Source organism: Bufo gargarizans, chromosome 3, assembly GCF_014858855.1.
Source record: "Bufo gargarizans isolate SCDJY-AF-19 chromosome 3, ASM1485885v1, whole genome shotgun sequence".
In the NCBI taxonomy this organism is placed as follows: domain Eukaryota; kingdom Metazoa; phylum Chordata; class Amphibia; order Anura; family Bufonidae; genus Bufo; species Bufo gargarizans.
Genome location: NC_058082.1, coordinates 509,082,008 through 509,104,115, shown reverse-complemented (window position 1 = coordinate 509,104,115; position 22,108 = coordinate 509,082,008). Strand labels below are relative to the sequence as shown.

Here is a 22,108-nt window from a genome sequence, read left to right as displayed (position 1 = left end):
AGCCATTTTTTTTTTTGTAATTCTGTTTGCTTCATGGATATGCATCTGTGATTCTGAAGGTTCTAGTCTACAATTGTCAACTGCTATGCAGGGCATACAAAAGCAAAACAAAACATAAACTACTATAACAACACAACAGTTATGGAATTGAAGGACTGAATAACATGTCAGAGTAGATATTAAGGCCAAATTAATAATGTAGAACTCAGCCTAGAGAAACCGCATAACAGCAAATAAATTATATACCTCTTGGTCTGTCAAGTCAAGAACAAGTTATCATCTATGAAAGATAAAGCTAGATGGAAGGAAAGAGAAAGTGGGCTATGTCTAATAGCTAGAGAAAGAATCAGACTCCCATTATTCATCAGACCTCAGATCAGACCCCAAAATCAGACTCCCAAGCTCCATTGGCCTCCGATCAGACCCTCATCAGACCTCCAAAATATATCAGCCTCAGATCAGACCCCCCACCCAACCTCCTTCAACCTCAGATTAGACCCCAATCATCCTCAGATCAGATCCCCATCAGCCTATGATCAGACCATCAGCCTATGATCAGACTACCATCAGCCTCAGATCAAACCCCCTTAAGTTTCAGATCAGACCCCCATCAGCCTCAGATCAGACCCCTATCAGCCTTAGATCAGATCCCCATCAGCCTTAGATCAGATCACCATCAGCCTCAGATCAGCGCCCAATCAGCCTCAGATGAGACCCCATCAACCTCAAATTGGACTCCATCAGTCTCAGATCAGACCACATCAGCTTTTAGATCAGATGTTAAAAAATAAATTAATAAACTTATTGTCCAGGACAGGGCTGCCACTCACTGCTCCCTGGTCTTCTTCTGGCCTGTGCTGATCTGTGACATGATGTTGCACAGTGTCACCTACATAGTGTTCGCCTATGGTGTAAGCAGTCAGGATACACTGCAGAACGGGCCCAGAAGAAGACCAGGAGAGCGGTTAGACCTGGTACAGTGCTTCCCTCACCGCTCCGCGCATGCTGATGACCACTTCCATTCAGACTATAAGACGCACTGGCACTTTTATGTGACTTTTGGGGGAAAGAAGTGCATCTTATATTCCTAAAAATATGGTGATTTGTATGTTTTTGGCATCCTGGGTATAAAAATCTATTGTTTGAAGAAAATCACTACCTTTCTATCATTTCATTCTACACTTTGCTTTCTGCATTTTTCTGCCTTCTCACTATCCTGCTCTGCTGCTCGTCTCAAATAAATACGTGACTTCCTTACCATGAAGAATCGTTTCAAGGGTCTACTTCAGCTGCGAGCGAACTCCAACAACTCCCACATAACTCATGACAACACTTCTTGGCTTTCATGACCTGACTTTCCTTTTGCTGTATCATATATACTGTATTACAAGAAGCCTATTAAACATTTACATGTTTATCTCTGGCATGACCTATATGCTGCTTACATTTACCTGCTCATTTTTCTAATTTTGCTTTCCCGTTTGTACTGTGCATGTATTCACAAGTTGCTATTTGACTTGGAGAAAAAAGGACATCAGAAGCGAGTAAATCCACTTCATCAACGCACAAGGTTTTGTCTGCATCTAAAGATGTATTCATGTCAACCTACGGAAGCAAAAACGACATCTACATTTAGCTTAAAGAGCATGTGTCAGCAGGTTCAACCCCATTAAACCTGGTATATGTCCTTGTAGGGTTGATCCTGCTAACTAAAATCATATCTTGTTTTGTGAAAATCAGTTGCAGCATTCCTGAGAAAAAGAGACTTTTTATTCTTTATGCAAGTGAAAGCTTCATGGCACGTAGGGGTGAGACCTAGCCCCTCAGCTTTCCAGTGCTGGTCTCGCCCCTCGGTGCATTGATGCTCACATTTGCAAAATAAAGATAAAAGTCTTTCTTGGGGGGAAATCTGCAGGATCCCACTTTTACTTTTAATCCCAAATACACATCTTTCAGGTAGAGCGTGATCTGCTACTTACTTCTGTGTGATCAGAACTGAGAGGAGAGACATAGGCTGAAGTCAATGGACTTGTACAATTGTGAGGCTGGTCCACTAATAAAGCCTCTGTCGTGATATCAGCATTTACATGTAGTAAAGGTTCCAAGTGGTCCGTCTGACTACAATAAGCCTCATCGTTTCCTGGGCGCACTGCCATTGCCACATTCTCATTTTGCAAAGGAGATGCTGCTGGCCCCACAAGACTTTGTACTGTATCCAGCTTCACAATTTCCAACTGAGAAGAAGATTGTAGCTCATCCGCAAACTGGAAAACATTCTCTAGAGTCATCTCGTCTTTTCTGAACTCACTTGATTCACTTGATGGCCAGCTTGTGTGAAAGAATTCCATGGGAAAAGAAGGATGCATTGGACGGTTCTGCAGATTGGGACAATAATATATGAAAACCTGTGTTATAAATGTGTATTGCGCACTGTGCTATAATGTATTGATAAAAATGTTCAAGGTCTACAGTTGTAAAACATGGGGGGAGATTTATCAAGACCGGCGCTGTCATAAATTAGGTGCATCCTCCTGCAGTCCGTGCACCTAACCTGAAATCTACGACAGCTCAGAACTGCTGTAGATTTCTGGCTTCATTTGCACCAGAAAACTGGTGTAAATGAAGATAGGATCTCTCATTGTGGCTGGCCAGACCCCTTCCCACACCTCCTTTTTGAACAGTGCTGAAGGCGGCGTAAATATTTTAAGAAATATCACTTGCAACTATTTTTTTTTTTAAGTCACATTTAAAAAGTTGCAAACACGGCGTTTGCGATTTTTTTTTAAGCTACTTTTCTGGTGCAGGGAGATGATAAATCTCCCCCATAGAATGTGATGATTAAATATGTCATATAGCTGAGATGAACAGGCCATGGTACCATGACTAGGTAACCAGGCTCCTTTTAAAGGGGTATTCCCATGTCTGGATCCTAAAAATGGGGCTGGATCACTGATTTAGCGCTGCAGTTCTTCACTACACAGAAGGACTCTTGCAACCTCCTATGCAGGTGGCTGGGACCGGCTACAGTTTCCTGCGCAGGAGCAGTGAAATGCAGGAAAAAAAAAAGTTAAGGAGGCCACAGCCCAGCATGAGTGCTCTGGCCCCTTTATTCTCAGATTCGGAAATGGTCCCAGAGTATCTTCAAAGATCATAAAGTTATGGCATATCCTAGCAATATGCATGGTAACCATTTTATGAGATGGGAATATCCCTTCACAATCAAGACTTAAATGAGTCTTTGCAGCTTCAATAAGCATTTCAGTTTAATAAATATGCATGTCAACTGGGAAAGACACACATAATTAATATTCCCCACTTTCCTTTCTGGAGGTGTAAGCATTTTTTAAGCATGCACAGGGTTTTAAGAGGTTGTTTTATCTATCCCAGGCAACCCCTTTCATTAGAGGCCAAGCAGATAAAGTAGTTCCCCTGCATTGGCCATGTCAACATTGCAGGTGTCACTAAAGCAATTTTGGAAATGAAAGATATGACACGTTGGACAAAGAGCTTCTCTCTCTGAGGAGGACCTAACATGTTCTTGAATATCCATGAACCCAGAAAGATGGTTTCATTGGCTTTACTTTCCAATACTTGCCACCAGATTCAGCCACAGATTATAGCTGATTGCTGGTAGATATTTCTTCAAAACAATCAAATATTGTCATAGCATAAGATCCATTCCAATATGACTAAGGCTACTTTCACACTTGCGTTAGGAGCGGATCCGTCTGGTGTCTGCACAGACGGATCCGCTCCTATAATGCAAACGCTTGCATCCGTTCAGAACGGATCCGTTTGCATAACTTTATTTCAGATCTGATTTTTCACTTCGGAAAACTCAGATCCGACAGTATATTCTAAACACAGAAGCGTTCCCATGGTGATGGGGACGCTTCATGTTAGAATATACTGAGAACTGTGTACACGACTGCTGCCTGGCAGATGCTGCCAGGCAGCAGGGGGCAGACCCCCCCCCCCCCTCCTGTATTTAACTTATTGGTGGCCAGTGCGGCCCCCCCTCCCTCCCCAGTATTAAATATGACCAGTGCGGCCTCCCCCTCCCTCCCCAGTATTAAATATGACCAGTGCGGCCCCCTCCCTCTATATTTATTGGTGGCCGGGCCAGTGCGGATTCCAAGTATTGTGAGCAGTGCGGCCTCCCCTCTCCCCCCCTAATTAAAATCACCCCCCCCCCCCCCCATCATTGGTGGCAGCGGAGAGTACCGATCGGAGTCCCAGTTTAAATCGCTGGGGCTCCGATCGGTTACCATGGCAACCAAGACGCTATTGCAGTCTTGGCTGCCATGGTTACTTGGCAATAAATACAAGCATTATACTTACCTGAAGAGCTGCGATGTCTGACCGGCCGGGAGCTCCTCCTACTGGTAAGTGAAAGGTCTGTGCGGCGCATTGCCTATAGCACAGACCTGTCACTTACCAGTAGGAGGAGCGCCCGGCCGGTCAGACATCGCAGCTCTTCAGGTAAGTATAATGCTTGTATTTATTGCTAAGTAACCATGGCAACCAAGACTGCAATAGCGTCTTGGTTGCCATGGTAACCGATCGGAGCCCCAGCGATTTAAACTGGGACTCCGATCGGTACTCTCCGCTGCCACCAATGATGGGGGGGGGGGGGTGATTTTAATTAGGGGGGGGGGGGGAGAGGGGAGGCCGCACTGGTCATAATACTTGGAATCCGCACTGGCCGGCCACCAATAAATATAGAGGGAGGGGGCCGCACTGGTAATATTTAATACTGGGGAGGGAGGGAGGGGGAGGCCGCACGGGTCATATTTAATAATGGGGAGGGAGGGAGGGGGAGGCCGCCGCACTGGTAATATTTAATACTGGGGAGGGAGGGGGGGGGCCGCACTGGCCACCAATAAGTTAATTACAGGAGGAGGGGGGTCTGCCCCCTGCTGCTTGGCAGCATCTGCCAGGCAGCAGGGGGCAGTCATGCACACAGTTCTCAGTATATTCTAACATGAAGCGTCCCCATCACCATGGGAACGCCTCTGTGTTAGAATATACTGTCGGATCTGAGGTTTACGATGTAACTCAAATCCGATGGTATATTCTAACATAGAGGCGTTCCCATGGTGATGGGGACGCTTCAAGTTAAAATATACCATCAGATCGGAGAAAACTCCGATCTGATGGGGACTCCTGACTTTGCATTGAAAGTCAATGGGGGACGGATCCGTTTGAAATTGCACCATATTGTGTCAACGTCAAACGGATCCGTCCCCATTGACTTGCATTGTAAGTCTGGACGGATCCGTTTGGCTCCGCACGGCCAGGCGGACACGAAAACGCTGCAAGCAGCGTTCAGGTGTCCGCCTGCTGAGCGGAGCGGAGGCCAAACGGTGCCAAACTGATGCATTCTGAGCGGATCCGCATCCACTCAGAATGCATTGGGGCTGTACGGATCCGTTCGGGGCCGCTTGTGAGAGCCTTCAAACGGAACTCACAAGCGGAGCCCCGAACGCTAGTGTGAAAGTAGCCTAAGACCTGTTTGTCATTTCCATAGGCCCTTTCATGATCCAAGAAATGATAAAGTACCACAGAAAAAGGGATAGTTGGTGGATCTGTACTACTATGACATAAAAGAAGGACAAGGCTACAAAGACATTGAGGGCAGTGAGTATAGGGCATCGAATTGATGAACGCATCATCAAAATGCCAAACATTTGCAGAGGTCATGAGTAACCTAAGAGAGGAAGTGATGGATGAATGATGTCTGAGGAATCAGGTTACATTTTAATTGTACTAACCTGAAAATAGCTGCAGTGTTGGTATGAGGAGACTGCAGGGCCAGGGCAGCCATTGAGATGGTGCATATGAGCTGAAGCTGTGCAGCATGGAAGGATGGCTGGATGGAAAACAACAAATGTAACTGAAATTACAGCCACTAAACACATGATGTAAAGAAAAAGAAACCACTCAAATGTAGATGCTCACATTGCACGAATATAACAGGAAAAAAAAAAAGCAGACATAGTATGAAATCAGGTATTTGTCAGTGTTCGCTATTGTCCTTGACATGATGGGGCTTACCATAGAGGCGTAGTTACACAGAGGCGGCAATACAGAAAAAACCACAACATAGCATGCTTTAGACTCACTATGAGATTAAAATACATATAGGTCTACTTCCACATTAGCAACTGTTTTCATTTTTCTCAGTGCCTCTAAAATGAAAAATGAAGTACCATATTTTTCAGACTATAAGACGTGCCCAGCAACTACTAACAGCTCTATCTCAGGCTGTATAACAGCTAGAGATGTGAGACAGGTCTTGTTTTAAAGACACTCATCAGAGGTATTACCTGGTGATATCTTTCATCTGACCCAGTTATTAAAGCTCTATTTCTGGCTACAACATGACTAGCAATAAGTGGCAGTATTGTCAATGTATTTCAGGGCAGCTTTAAATGCGCTGTCAGCACAGTGGCTCAGTGGTTAGCACTGGTGCCTTGCAATCTGACCAAGGACAACATATGCATAAAGTTTGTATGTTCTCCCTGTGTTTGCGGGGGTTTCCTCCGGGTACTCAGGTTTCCTCCCACACACTCCAAAGACATACTGACAGGGACCTTAGATTGTCAGCCCCATTAGGGACAGCTTGATGCTAATGTCTGTATAATGCTGTGGAATATTGTAGTGCTATATATGGTTTGTCCATCCCCTTAACCCCTTAGGGACCGGGCTCATTTTCACCTTAAAGGGGTTGTCCAGGTTCAGAGCTGAACCTGGACATCCCTCCATTTTCACCCCGGCAGCCCCCCTGACTGAGCATCGGAGCAGTTCATGCTCCGATGCTCTCCTTTGCCCTGCGCTAAATCGCGCAGGGCACAGGCATTTTTCTGAGTTCCGGTGACATACCGGGCTCTCTATGGGGCTGACAGGCAGCCCGGTGACGTCACCGGCACTGATGGGCGGGATTTGGCTCTGCCCTAGCCAGTAAAACGGCTAGGGCAGAGCTAAAGCCCGCCCCTCAGAGCCGGTGACGTCACCGAACACACTGCTGGGCGGAAGTTACCGCCCGGCAGTGTGTTATTGAAAACACAAGAGCCTGTGCCCTGCGCGATCTAGCGCAGGGCACGGGAGCGCATCGGAGCATGAGATGCTCCGATGCCAGGCTCAGGAGGGCTGCCGGGGTGAAAATAAGGGTATGTCCGGGTTCAGCTCTGAACCCGGACAACCCCTTTAAGGACCAGGCCATTTTTTGCAAATCTGACCAGTGTCACTTTATGTGTGAATAACTTTAAAACGCTTTTACTTATCCAGGCCATTCTGAAACAGTTTTTTTGTCACATATTGTACTTCATGACACTGGTAAAATGGAGTAAAAAAATTCTTTTTTATTTTAAAAAAAATCTAAATTTACCAAAAATTTTGAACAATTAGCAAATTTCAATTTCTCTACTTATATAATAGATAGTAATACCTCAAATAGTTATTATTTTACATTCCCCATATGTCTACTTCATGTTTGGATCATTTTGGGAATGACATTTTATTTTTTGGGGACGTTACAAGGTTTAGAAACAAATCTTGAAATTTTTCTGAAATGTTCAAAAACCCACTTGTTAAGGACCAGTTCAGGTCTGAAGTCACTTTGGAAGGCTTATATAATAGAAACCACCCAAAAACGACCCCATTCTAGAAACTACATCCCGCAAGGTATTCAAAACTGATTTTCCAAACGTTGTTATCCCTTTAGGTGTTCCACAACAGTTAATGGCAAATTTCAGTTTTTGGGCAAATATTCCATTTTAATAATTTTTTTCCAGTAACAAAGCAAGGGTTAACAGCCAAACAAAACTCAATATTTATTGCCCCGATTCTGTAGTTTGCAGAAACACCCCATATGTGGCCGTAAACTACTGTACGGGCACACCGTAGGGCGTAGAGGGAAAGGTGCGCTGTGTGGTTTTTGGAAGGCAGATTTTGCAGGACTTGTTTATTTACACCATGTCCCATTTGAAGCCCCCCTGATGCACCCCTAGAGTAGAAACGCCATAAAAGTGACCCAATCTAAGAAACTACACCCCTCAAGGTATTCAAAACTGATTTTACAAGCGTCGTTAACCCTTTAGGTGTTGCACAAGAGTTATTGGCAAATGGAGATGAAATGTAAGAATTTACATTTTTAGGCTAATTTTCCATTTTAATCCATTTTTTTACAGTAACAAGGGAAGGGTTAACAGCCAAACAAAACTCAATATTTATTGCGCCGATTCTGCAGTTTGCAGAAACACCCCATATGTGGCCATAAACTACTGTACGAGCACACGGTAGGGCGTAGAGGGAAAGGTGCGCCGTGTGGTTTTTGGAAGGCAGATTTTGCTGGACTGGTTTATTTACACCATGTCCCATTTGAAGCCCCCCTGATGCACCCCAAGAGTAGAAACTCCATAAAAGTGACCCCATTTAGGAAACTACGGGATAAGGTGGCAGTTTTGTTGGGACTATTTTTAGGGTACCTATGTTTTTGGTTGCTCTATATTACATTTTTGTAAGGCAAGGTTACCAAAAATAGAAATTCAGAAATTTCATCTCCATTTGCCATAAACTATTGAGGAACACCTAAAGGGTTAATAAAAGTTTGTAAAATCAGTTTTGAAATACCTTGAGGGGTGTAGTTTCTTAGATAGGTTCACATTTATGGAGTTTCTAATCTAGGGGTGCATCAGGGGTTCTTCAAATGGTGCCAAAAAATCTGCCTTCCAGAAACCATACGGCGTTCCTTTCCTCCTGCGCCCTGCCGTTTGGTCATACAGCAGTTTATGACCACATATGGGGTGTTTCTGTAAACTGCAGAATCAGGGTAATAAATATTAAGTTTTGTTTGGCTGGTAACCCTTGCTTTGTTACTGGAAAAAACGGTTTAAAATGGAAAATGTGCCACCGTTTTTATATAAAGGGGTTAGGTCATGGGGTATTTTTATAGAGTAGATTCTTACGGACGCGGCGATATCTAATATGTCAAATTTTTTTGTTTTGTTTTAGTGTATCAAGTCTGAGAACCATAGTTTTTTTTTCCGATTGTCAGTGGCTAAATGGAATTAAAATTGGGGAAGGGGATTATGAATTTAGTACTCCATGGAAGTGTGGTACTCCCTGAAGCAACCAATAATGCAGAGGCCCGGATGATCGGGGCACGTGTCACACTGAGTGATGGTGTCCTTCTGTATCCCCCTCCTGTGACACACTCTGCACCTTTTTTGGGTCCGTCCCTTTTTTCCAGTATGGGGGACCACACCTGGAAAGTGTTGGCCAGGAACGATCCGGGCGCCTCCAGTTCCTGAGGTACTCCGGCCTGCTTTTTCCCGGTCAGAAAAGATCAGGGCCTTGAGGACTGCTTTATAGAACTGGAGGATTTTCCCTGTGTTGCCAGCGCTCCGGGACAGCACAAAAGAGTTGAACAAGGCAACCTGTACCAAGTAGACCGCAACTTTTTTGTACCATGCCCGGGTTTTGCGTATGGCATTTAATGGCTTGAGGGTTTGATCTGAGAGATCAACTCCTCCCATATACCGATTGTAGTCGACGATACAATCGTGCTTGAGGACCGTTGCCGCGGTACCTTACACAGGGACAGGGGTAATGTCGTTACTGTGAATTGTGGACAATACAAAGACACCCTCTTGTCCTTATATCTGACCAGCAACAGGTTTCCACTGGTAAGGGCACGGGTCTCACCTCTGGGGATAGGTACCTGGAGGGGGTGGGTAGGGAGGCCGTGTTGATTTTTCCGCACGGTCCCACAAGCGGACGTGGATCTGGTGGCGAGGGACTGGAACAAGGGGATTCTAGTATAAAAGTTATCCACGTACAGATGGTAACCCTTATCTAGCAGTGGGTGCATAAGGTTCCACACAAGTTTCCAGCTAACACCCAGAGTGGGGGGACATTCTGGGGGTTCAATACGGGAATCTCGCCCCTCGTACACACGAAACTTGTAAGTGTACCCTGAGGCACTCTCACAAAGTTTGTACAGCTTCACGCAATACCTCGCCCGCTTAGAGGGAACATACTGGCGGAAAATGAGTCTCCCTTTGAAAGCAATGAAAGACTCATCAACCTCGACCTCCCTTCCAGGTACATAAGCCTCCAAAAATTTGGCCCCAAAGTGATTGATGACCGGCCTGATTTTGTACAGGTGGTCATAGGCAGGATCACCTTCGGGGCGACATGCTGCATTATCTGCATAATGCAGGCATTTCCGGGTGGCCTCAAACCGGGTACGTGTCATGGCCGTACTGTAAAGTGGGGTCTGGTAGAGGACGTCCTCACTCCAGTAATGCCTGACATTTTTTGGACTAGGCCCATGTGCAGCACGAGGCACCAAAACGTCATCTCGGCTGCACTGACCGGAGTCCAGCCACCGGCCCTAGCCAAAAAGGAGCCTGGGTGTTCAGCAATGAACTGTTGGGCGAACACGTTCGTTTGCTCCACCATCAGATTCACAAAGTGGTAACTAAAAAAAAGACTAAAATAGTCATAATCAGTGAAGCCCACTGTGGGAATCTGGATTCCTGCTTGGCCAACAAAATCAGGAATCGCAGGCTCAAAATGCTCTGGGGTACACCATGCAAGTTCACCGGTAGAGGGCTCAGTGGACTTAACTGGTGGGCCGTAAAACTAGTACGAGCCCCAGAGCTTTTCGTACTAGTGTGGGCCACAGGGTCCCTAGCATGGTGGTCCCCTTGCTCTGCCTGGCGGCGTCTCCGCTGTCTTGGGGGCTCATCATTATCGCTAGACGAATGACAAAAGGATGACACGGATGACAAAAGGAAAGTGGGGTCATCCTCGTCCTCACTGGGGCGCCCGGAGTCGGAGGCAAGCTGGGCGTATGCCTCCTCGGCCGAGAACATCCGGCGGGCCATAGGGGATTGTGTGTGTGCGTGTGTGTGTGGAAATCTTTATTTAGTGTGCGTGTGTGTGGGGGCACGGGTGTTCGCGGACTTTGCCCTAAAACTAACAGAAAAATTAAAAAATATTTAAAACTCGCTGATCAGCCATCCGAAGTTGATCAGCGGTGGGGTGTGCGATGCGCTAACAGTGGCCGGACGCTAAGAGTGCCGGACACACTCAGGGTATGCAGGGAAAAAAAACTGCTCGCGCCCAAAGAAATTGGAGGGGGGGGGGGCAAGCTGCAGCCCCCCTGGGTGATGGATCATGTGACTGACCATGTGATGAGCGTAGTGACGTCATCAAAGGTCCTTTTCTTCACAGATGAAGACAGAAGAGATGCCGGCTGCGCGAACAAGTGGATTAAGGTGAGTTAAATTATTTATTTTAACCCCTCCAGCCCTATTATACTATGCATTCTGTATTCAGAGTGCTATTATTTTCCCTTATAACCATGTTATAAGGGAAAATAATACAATCTACACAACCTTGAACCCAAATCTGAACTTCAGTGAAGAAGTTCGGGTCTGGGTACCACAGTCAGTTTTTTATCACGCGCGTGCAAAACACATTGCACTAACGCAATAAAAACTAAACGGAACGCAATCGCAGTCAAAACTGACTGCAATTGCGTACCTACTCGCGCGGGTTTGCCGCAATGCACCGGGACGCATCCGGACCTAATCCGGACACGCTCGTCTGCAAGGGGCCTTAACCTTCCTCAGATTTGCAAGACTTTCCTGGCTTTAAAGAAATCCAAAAACACGTTACCCCTCCTGGCACTTTATCCTTTCTTCTTCAGTATGAAGAAGCTTTTATTTGAAAAGTCCTATGCAGATAGCAGGAATTAAATTCAGCATTCCATTACAAGCAGAAGCCTACAAAGCACCATTAAATCTTCTGTGTCTGTAATGGGACAGAACTCACCTGCTGGGTAATATGCCTGGGGGTACTGTGCAGGATGTGGCATATAGCCACTAAATCTCTGCACTGATCCTGGCATGGAGGGGAGACCTTGTTGCACATGTACCGACGTGGCAGAAGATTGCATTGTGTAAGTGATGTCTGATGGAAAGTGCTGTAGGACAGGATAAAACATCCCATTTTCTGGAAATGATGAATGAGAGGCTATCTGTCTTTGGTGAAGGCCAAATGAGTGTGACCATGTCCTTGGAGGGATGGGAGTGCAATCAAACTCTTTTCCAGTAAAAGCTAAATGGTTGTGGCTTGGAGGGTTGACATATGGAGGAATTTTTTCACGTCTGCAAGTTCTGTGACTTTGTTCGACTCCTACAGATTAGAAAAAGACAATTTTACAAGTATAGAAAAAAGTACTGAAATTGATGCACACATTTAGATTTCAGCTTACATCCTAAACAACTTGCATTTCCTCTATCAATGCACAACTACCACCATACAGTCATTCAATAGTACTCAGCGTTGTCTACTGCAATGTTTCTGCAATCTCAAAGATGCAAGGAGACAGTCCTACTTACACTATTCACAAAAAGTTAGGGATATTTGGCATTTGGGTGAACTTTATGGAAAGCTTAAAAAGTTCACGCTACAGTGATATTATATCAAGAAAGTAGGGCATTTAAGTAGAAGAATGCAATGGTGATTTCCTCATCTCAAACAATTTATTGAAACAAACGCCAACAGCAGTGGTGGGTATAGCCCCACGAAAATGTCAATGTCTCAAAAACTTGTCATGTGGCCTTCAATTACAGCTTGACAACGACGTCTCATGCTGTTCAAAAGTCAACTTATTGTCTCCTGAAGCATGGCATCCCACTATTCTTGAAGGGTGGCCCTGAGGTCATTGAGGTTCTGGGGTACAGAGTTACAAGCCTCTACACAGCGACTCAGCTGATCCCATAAGTTTTTAAAGGGATTCAGGTCTGGAAGAAGTGCATGCCACTCCATTTGAGGTACCCCAGTCTCCAGCAGCCGTTCCCTAATGATGCAACCTCGATGAGCTCGAAGATAAAATTAGGCCTGTGTTGTTCATGCAGAGGCACAATGACTGGATTCATTATGTTATTCAAGTACCGTAATATGGGCTTGTCACTGTACCATTCACAAAATCTAGGGCAGAACTGAATTGACTAGACACTAGAGTCGTTGCGATACAAAATTTTTTATTCGATTTCGAAAAAAGTATTGCGACACTCGATACCACTCCAAAAAAATAAACCAAAAAAGCCACGTGCATTTCGCATTTAAAAAAATTGCGAATTGCGCAGTTTTATTTGCGGCGTTCACCGCATAGATATTTTTTTATATTTTAATAGTTTGGACTTTTCGGACGTGGCAATGTTTATCTATTTATTGTTTATATATTTTATATGTAAAATTGGGAAAGGTGGTGATTTATACTTTTTTTTTTTACAGTTTATTTAATAACTATCCTGGGATCTTTTCATCCTTTGTCCTATTCACCTTAATAGAGCTCTATTAGGGTGAATAGGACTTCACACTCTCCCTGCTGCTCTGTGCGCACAGCAGCAGAGAGATTACCATGGCAACCAGGGCTTCAGTAGCGTCCTGGCTGCCATGGTAACCGATCGGAGCCCCAGAATTACATTGCTGGGGCTCCGATCAGAAGCTGCCACTGCACCACCAATGAGAAGGGGAGGGGACCCTGTGGCCACTGCCACCAATGATTATAATAATGGGGGGGTTGAGGGGGGTGGGCGCACTGTGCCACCAATGATAATTAACCTTTAATACAGGAAGCGGGTACTGTGAGGGATTAATTGCCGCTGATCGCAGCTCCCTGTCAGAGGCAGGGTGCCGGCTATGTGATTCTGCTGCCGGCACCTGCCACCTGTATTTAAAGTTAAAGACTACCTTTCATGGGTTCGGACTTTGTTAAGTAGCAGGCTACATAGAGTGGCGCCCAGGGATGTCCCAGCACTTGCTATTATTCCTGGGCGCCGCTCCGTTCGCCCGCTTACTATCGGAGCAATGGGAGGAGACATCAGCTTCTCTAGTGGGCGTTCCTTCTCCCTGGCTGTAGCACTGTCCAATCGCAGCGCAGGGAGAAGGAACGCCCAGGAGAGAAGCTGATGTCTCCTTCCCATTCCTTCAATAGTAATTAGCATATGGAGCAGGAGCCAGTAATGGGGCACAGGCGCACAGCGGGCGAAAGGAGCGGCGCCCAGGAATAAAAGTAAGTGCTGGGACATCCCTGGGCGCCGCTCTATGTAGCCTGCTACTTAAAGTCCAGACCCATAAAAAGTCCTATCATTGGTGGCGCAGTGTGCCCTCCCCTCCTCCGCCCCTCTCTCCCTATTGGTGGCAGCGGCAGCAGCACAGGGGGAGGGAGAGACTGCTTCCTTCTCCCCTGTGCTGCTGAGGGAACATGAGCGCTCTGACAGCAGCGCACTCCAAGTTCTGCGATACTAAACATGCGCAGCAGCGCGGCCCAGTATAAAAAAAATGGAAATCCCAGTATCGTATCGATACCGGGACAAAAGTATTGATTGGGTATCGAAAATTCGATACCCGCAACAACCCTTCTAGACACACCTGCCTACACTGTAACACCACCACCAAAGGCTCGTCTGGTGACAACAGTGGCTGATGCAAAGCGCTTTCCTTGACATCTCCAACATCATTGGGGGCCCTCATTTCTGCTCAGCGTGAAACGATTCTCATCAGTGAACAGCACTGAGGCCTATTGGCCCCTCGTCCAGTGTAGATGCTTCCTGGCCCATGCAAGACGATGATGCCTGTGGTCAGGTACTCTTTTAGTTAGTCTAGCATGCAGACTGCGTTAATGTAAATGGTTTCAAATGGTCTGACAAGACACCTGAGTGCCTCTTGCCTTCCTTAACTGTGCCTGGAGTTGAGTGGCATTCATCATCCAGTTCCACAGGGCATTGTTCACAATGTAGCGGTCATCAGTGTTGGATGTGGCCAAAGGACATCCACTTCTATGCCTTTCTGTGACTCTTCCAGTCTCTCTGTATCTCTGTTGCAACCTGCTGATGACACTCTGTGACACTATAAGCTCAGTGGCCACTTCTGTCTGAGAACATCCTGCTTGAAGCCTCGCAATGGAGAGTTACTGTTGATCAATTGTTAGGTGTTGTCTTGGTCTCATGATGTCAAAACGTGAACAGCATGATGAGGAGGACTGTTTAAATACCAATTCTAATTGAACCAGGAAATTTATTGGGCGATTCATTGATCAAACACCTGTTGTGAATTTTGCAGTTAAGCTCCTTGTTAGAGAACAGCAAGTTGTGCAAAAAGTACTGAAACATTGAACAGTTGGACATGTGCATTAAAATTTTTGTGAAGGTCACATTAAATTCACCTGTAAAGGTTAGAGTGTATTTTAAGTTCATTCTTAAATTTCACCCACGAACCAAATACCCCTAACTTTTTGTGAGTAGTATAGATGGTGTCTTGTAGTAGTCACAAATGCTGAGCAGACCATGAGAATTGGAACATCTCAGCAGTCATAACCATGTCTCACCTGACTACATATGCCGTGTCCCTGAGCACTGTATGAACTTATTTGGGCTCTGTATCCACAATTTATCTTGACAGTGTAATCCGCATTATCGGGCTACTGAGCACAATATGACTTCATCTTGGCACAGAACATTTTGTCTAGGCACACTCAGGGGCAGACTGGCCATTAACCCCTTCAGGGAAATTTCCCAGTGGGCCGATGCCTACCTCACTGTCGCTGGCCAGGTGCATAATGATCTGATACCCCTTTGCCCTGCTGTTCACCATAATAAGCCGTAGGCCAGTATATGAGGCAGTGTACAAATGGCGCAGGGACACAGGCTGGAAGAAGCCTGTGACATGCATTGGAAATGAGACTCAGGTATTTTATTTTTCTTCTTCCTTGCAAATTTGGAGAGCATACTACTGAGGGCGCTATAGGAGTCATTACTACTGGAAGTCCAGGCAGCATGCTGAAGAATGTTGTACTGACCCCATCCACTTGTGTTGACCATGCCTACTTGTGTCAGTTTGGACCCACCTACAAGGCCCACCTACAGGGCCACTTTAAGTTCTTAGTCTACCCCTGGGCACTCTATATCACTAGCTGGTCAATATATTCCCTCTGTCACCATTTTGAAATAAATTAAGTGTCTGAACAGCCTACGCCTTTGGCACACACAAGTTTTACTTTATTTGTGGATTAAAAAGAAAACACCTCGCCCCGAATTAATTGGTTCACTATTTCAGATACTGTAGGGTACAATATATTAACCCCTTAGTAACCACTAATACACCTTTTTACTGACGTAAACAAAGGGGGTTTTAGCTAAACAGCTGGCTTTAATCAATCATTACATGTACTTAAAATGGTGCATTAAAAACTATAACTTGTCCTGCAAAAAATAAGACCTTATACAAGTACATTGATCAAAAAACAAAAAAGTTATAGCTCTTGGAATGCAATTTTTTTTTAAATGCGCGTCATCACAAAGGGGTTAAGAATGTGTTGAATGTATTCAAGGGGTGACAGCCTCTTAAAGGGGTTATCCAACCCCTAAAATGCCTCCCCATACGCCCGGGCCCCTCACAGAGGTTATACCTACCTGGCTCCGCGCCACCTGCATCGCTTTTGACGGGAACAAGCCTCCCTAGCATCACCCGCTATTTATTTTTTTCAGTTTTTGCCTCTCAGTGTACAAGCAGCTATAACTTTTTTTTTTTTTTTCGTTCACATGAGGCCTAGTTTTATGTGAGAGAAATAGCATGTTTTTGGAGCTGTTTGAGGGTACATATAAAATACTTAGTAATTTATATACATTTATAATTTGTTTGCATTGCATTGTTTTTTTTTTACTCTATTGTTTGCACTGCATAACCTCTTAAATGAGTTGTTCAGTTTATTTTGGTCATGTGGATACCTATTAAAGGATTTTTCTGAGATTTAGAAATTGATGACCTATCCTCTGTGTAGGTCATCAATATCTGATCAGTGCGGATCTGACACCGGGGACCACCGCCGATCAGCTGTTTGAGAAAGAACCCGTGCTCCTGTGTGTGTGCTGTGGCCTTCTTGCAGCTTACAAAGCACAGCTGCGTACATTGTACGGCGCTGTGCTTTGTAAGTTGCGAGAAGGCCGGGTGGTAACACAGGTTCAATTCGGCCCATTTTCTGGCACAAAAAAGGATATTTTATGCAAGGAAACTGACAAAAGTTGCAAAATAACTATATCTGTGTATGAAAAAGTGTAGTTTAGAAAATTTTAAAATCATAGAAAAAAGATGATAAATACAGTTGCAAGAAAAAGTATGTGAACCCTTTGGAATGATATGGATTTCTGCATAAATTGGTCATAAAATGTGATCTAATCTTCAACTAAGTCACAACAATAGACAATCACAGTCTGCTTAAACTAATAACAAACAAAGAATTAAATGTTACCATGTTTTTATTGAACACACCATGTAAACATTCACAGTGCAGGTGGAAAAAGTATATGAACCCTTGGATTTAATAACTGGTTGAACCTCATTTGGCAGCAATAACTTCAACCAAACGTTTCCTGTATTTGCAGATCAGACGTGCACAACGGTCAGGAGTAATTCTTGACCATTCCTCTTTACAGAACTGTTTCAGTTCAGCAATATTCTTGGGATGTATGGTGTGAATCGCTTTCTTGAGGTTATGGCACATCATCTCAATGGGGTTGAGGTCAGGACCCTGACTGGGCCACTCCAGAAGGCGTATTTTCTTCTGTTTAAGCCATTCTGTTGTTGATTTACATCTATGCTTTGGGTCGTTGTCCTGTTGCAACATCCATCTTCTGTTGAGCTTCAGCTGGTGGACAGATGGCCTTAAGTTCTCCTGAAAAATGTCTTGATAAACTTGGGAATTCATTTTTCCTTCGATGATAGCAATCCGTCCAGGCCCTGACGCAGCAAAGCAGCCCCAAACCATAATGCTCCCACCACAATACTTCACAGTTGGGATGAGGTTTTGATGTTGGTGTGCTGTGCCTCTTTCTCCACACATAGTGTTGTGTGTTTCTTCCAATCAACTCAACTTTGGTTTCATCTGTCCACAGAATAGTTTGCCAGTACTGCTGTGGAACATCCAGGTGCTCTTGTGCAAACTGTAAACATGACTGTAAACATGCAGCAATGTTTTTTTTTTGGACAGCAGTGGCTTCCTCTGTGGTATCCTCCCATTAAATCTATTCTTGTTTAGTGTTTTACGTATCATAGATTCGCTAATAGGGATGTTAGCATATGCCAGAGACTTTTGTAAGTCTTTAGCTGACACTCTAGGATTCTTCTTCACCTCATTGAGCAGTCTCCGCTGTGCTCTTGCAGTCATCTTTACAGGATGGCCACTCCTAGGGAGAGTAGCAGCACTGCTGAACTTTCTCCAGTTATAGACAATTTGTCTTACCGTGGACTGATGAACAGCAAGACTTTTGGACATACTTTTATAACTCTTTCCAGCTTTATGCAAGTCAATAATTCTTAATTGTAGGTCTTCTGAGAGCTCTTTTGAGCAAGGCATTATTCACATCAGGCAATCTTCTTGTGAAAAGCAAACCCAGAACTGGTGTGTATTTTTTATAGGGCAGGGCAGCTGTAACCAACACCTCCAATCTCATATCATTGATTGGACTCCAGTTGGCTGACACCTCACTCCAATTAGCTCTTGGAGATGTCATTAGTCTAGGGGTTCACCTACTTTTTCCACCTGCACTGTAAATGTTTACATGGTATGTTCAATAAAAACATGGCAACATTTAATTCTTTGTGTGTTATTAGTTTAAGCAGACTGTGATTGTCTATTGTTGTGACTTAGATGAAGATCAGATCAAATTTTATGACCAATTTGTGCAGAAATCCATATCAGTCCAAAGGGTTCACATACTTTTTCTTGCAACTGTAAATAGGTGGATGTGCATGGCTACATTTATAGGGGAAAAAAATCACAGAAAACAAATAATAATGCACACAATCGATGCAAGCATTATACATGGACTAAGCCCTCATTCTGATATAATAAAATCTGAGACTCTAAGACAATATACTTTGATCAAAACACATCTGTGCCTGCCTACCCAGCGCCAAGGTGGTCTCAGTCAGGCAGGACCTACACTAAACCTACCTATGCCGTTGGGACATCTATGTTCAGGAGAGCAGACCCTGCACATATAGTGTGCTGCTCCTGGTCACCTCTATGTGAGGAGGCGGGGGTAGGTGCGCACAGATGTGTTTTGATCAAAATATATTGACTTAGGGTACTTTCAATTCACACTAGCGTTATTCTTTTCTGGCATTGAGTTCCGTCACAGGGGCTCTATATTGGAAAAGAACTGATCAGGTATATCTTCATGCATTCTGAATGGAGAGTAAGGGTACTTTCACACTAGCGTTATTCTTTTCCGGAATAGAGTTCCGTCCTAGGGGCTCTATACCAGAAAAGAACTGATCAGTTTTATCCTAATGCATTCTGAATGGAGAGAAATCCGTTCAGGATGCATCAGGATGTCGTCAGTTCAGTCTTTTTGCCTTTTCAGGACGGAGATAATACCTCAGCATGCTACGGTTTTATCTCCGTACAAAATTCCGGAACATTTTTTCCCGCTATCCGGTCCCGAGTGTTCTGGAACTGCCTGCTGGAATCCCCTGCTGCAAATGTGGAAGTACCCTAAGAGTCTCAGATTTTATTATATCAGAATGAGGGTTTAGAAAATGTGACCCATATATTTTGAGCTAGTGTGGCACAAAAAAGTCTGTAAAATTCATCATGATGTGTCAAAGCCTCACACAACAGAAATCTTGGAAGGGATGTAATGCTCTAGAATTATACTCGTACTAGCGGCCTCCAGAGCAACACAATCCAAAGGGAAATCCAGGTCCTGTGACATCTACCATGTGACTAGGGAGGAGGCGCATACAGTGCCCGCTGATGGCGTGTAGGGAGCCCACAGGATAAACATATCCTTTTCTAACCCAGACTACAGGTCCTGGCAAGTGCATACTGGATCTATGAAGAGGGGCTTCACTGCCAGGGAGATGAGCTTTTATACCTACAATTCTACACCTTGGTCAAGCAGAGCACGTTCTTCTTACCTTGGCTATCTTCTCTACTGTCCTCTGTTAGAGAACTGGAAAGCATTCTTTGGTAGCGGTTCGGTGGGCGAGAAGTTACTTCCAGGCCCGCCGCCAGCTTGGCTTTGTTAGTGCTCGTCAGTCTCTTCAAATTGACAAGCAGATCAGGTCGCCCTTTTTGAAAATGGTCATTGTAGAAATGGTGAACGTTGCCATCTCCAGCTCCCAGATCTCCCCCAGGATGATGGAGACCAGTGCTACTGCCAGATCCTAGACATAACTTCCTGAAACCATAGAGATTGAGCTGGCGGATAAAACTGGTGAAGTTAGTGGTCTTAAACAAGTCAGTGGCCTCAGCCATTCCCCTCGAAGGGCAAAGCAGCTCAGACTCAAATAACTGCTGGTCAATGATAACTCCATCCCCAGCGGAGTCCCAGCAGATGGACTGGTAGAGCGGGCTGTTCACAAGACGCCACAGCTTTGCAGGGAAATTATTGGGATTGATCGGAGTGGCCACGAAAGACTCATGTGGTTCCATTGGATGGAATTGAAGTGCAAGATAGTGACTACTGTGAAATATAATGGGAGTTTGATTATGAGATGTGTGCAGTCACCGCACAAGCAGTTGATAGATTTGTATTATCCTCCTGACAACAGTGATCTATGTGGCCTAATGTGTAAACTGTATGGTAGGAGGTCTGGAATAAGCTATTTCATAGGGGACCTAATAGGCAAACAGACTGTCCCATATGTACAATATTACAAGACATGAATATTATATGATCACAAGTGTGAATAAATGTATGACCTATAGGTGCAATTAGTGTAAACTGTATTACATCAGAAGACCCACAAAATCTCACCCCTGAACCATATGATAGGAGGAGTGGTCTATAGGATGTCAGCTAGTGCTAGTTACAATAACCTAATCTCTCAGCACTTCCACTAATGGAGCTGTAGGAACACAGAGGACCGATGCTCTTCCCTGCAGAGGGGCCCCACAGTCCCGATCCGCCTTCCTCCCGTTCTCTGCACTCCATAGAACCGTTATTACTGACGCTCCCGAACTGCGCGGTTTAAAATTCCAAACTCCGACCAATCAGACCTCGAGTTTTACGGCGCGCGGAGCCTCCAGCCAAGGCAGGCACAGGCAGCCGCTGCGCGAGGTAAAGATGGCGGAGGCCGTTAGGTGACAGCTAATAAATACCGAGGACTGCAGCCCCCCTTCCCGCTAATGAAGGTTCGGTAGAGAGAACTGTGTCCCGTGAGAGAAGCGGCGCTGCCGCAAGAAGGCATGAGGCAGCGGTCACACACAGGAGCAGTGCCGGCTGGAAGCAACCAATAAGAAGGCGTCTTTCACTTCGTACTCTGCCTTAGAAAAATGAACGCTGCAATGTAATTGGTTGTTACAGGTCACTTTAGCAAGAGGCATAGAGGAAAGCAGCAGCTCATATACACAAGACATGTCAGCAGATGCCTGCACCACATAATAACCTGACCCCCCAAGCTCTGTTCACATTGAACAAATACAAAATAATTGATGTACATTGAGAGCTGGCTGCCTCCAGATGCTGGTGATATCAGGACCTCATGACCTCCTTCCTAGCACCATTTTGCCCCATGTTTAGTATACATGTGAGTAATGTGTTAAAGGAAACCTGTCACCATGATTTTGCGCATAGAGCTGGGGACATGGGCTGCTAGGTGGCCGCTAGCACATCTGCAGTACCCAGGTCCCATAGCTCTGTGTGCTTTTATTGTGTTAAAAAACAGTTTTGATCGATATGCAAATGACCTGATATGAGTCCTGTAGCCGGAGATGAGTCAAGCGGAAAGGAGCCCAGCACCGCCCCGCATCCTCCGAATCTCCTCCTTGCTGGCTGACGTCACAGAGCTAGAGCGCCGAAATCTCGCGATGCGCGAGCTAGCGCATGCGTAGTTCGTTCCCTGTGCTGATGCCAGTACAGGGAATGAACATGATGCCGACACTGCACATGCGCTAGCTCGCGCATCGCGAGATTTCGGCGCTCCAGCTCTGTGACGTCAGCCAGCAAGGAGGAGATTCGGAGGACGAGGGGCGGTGCTGGGCTCCTTTCCGCTTGACTCATCTCCTGCTACAGGACTCATA

General features: G+C 45.2%; 1 protein-coding gene across 1 annotated transcript; it reads right to left on the bottom strand.

The window, feature by feature from the left end:
- Window positions 1–1,455: 1,455 nt before the first annotated feature.
- HSF5 (heat shock transcription factor 5) lies at window positions 1,456–20,518 on the bottom strand. Its single transcript, XM_044285793.1, has 5 exons — window positions 20,002–20,518; window positions 11,848–12,210; window positions 5,775–5,872; window positions 1,980–2,375; window positions 1,456–1,605 (listed from the first exon to the last, which is right to left on the bottom strand). The coding sequence occupies exons 1-5, from the start codon at window positions 20,516–20,518 to the stop codon at window positions 1,456–1,458; spliced, it is 1,524 nt and encodes a 507-aa protein (XP_044141728.1).
- Between the last annotated feature and the right edge of the window lie 1,590 nt (window positions 20,519–22,108).

Excerpts from the sequence above, each read along its gene's own strand:
- HSF5 (XM_044285793.1), bottom strand. The coding sequence starts at position 20,518 with ATGGAACCACATGAGTCTTTCGTGGCCACTCCGATCAATCCCAATAAT. Across the intron at positions 2,376-5,774 it reads AACACTGCAGCTATTTTCAG|AACCGTCCAATGCATCCTTC; the intron begins GTTAGTACAATT and ends CCCAATCTGCAG. Across the intron at positions 1,606-1,979 it reads TCAGTTCTGATCACACAGAA|GTTGACATGAATACATCTTT; the intron begins GTAAGTAGCAGA and ends TTGCTTCCGTAG.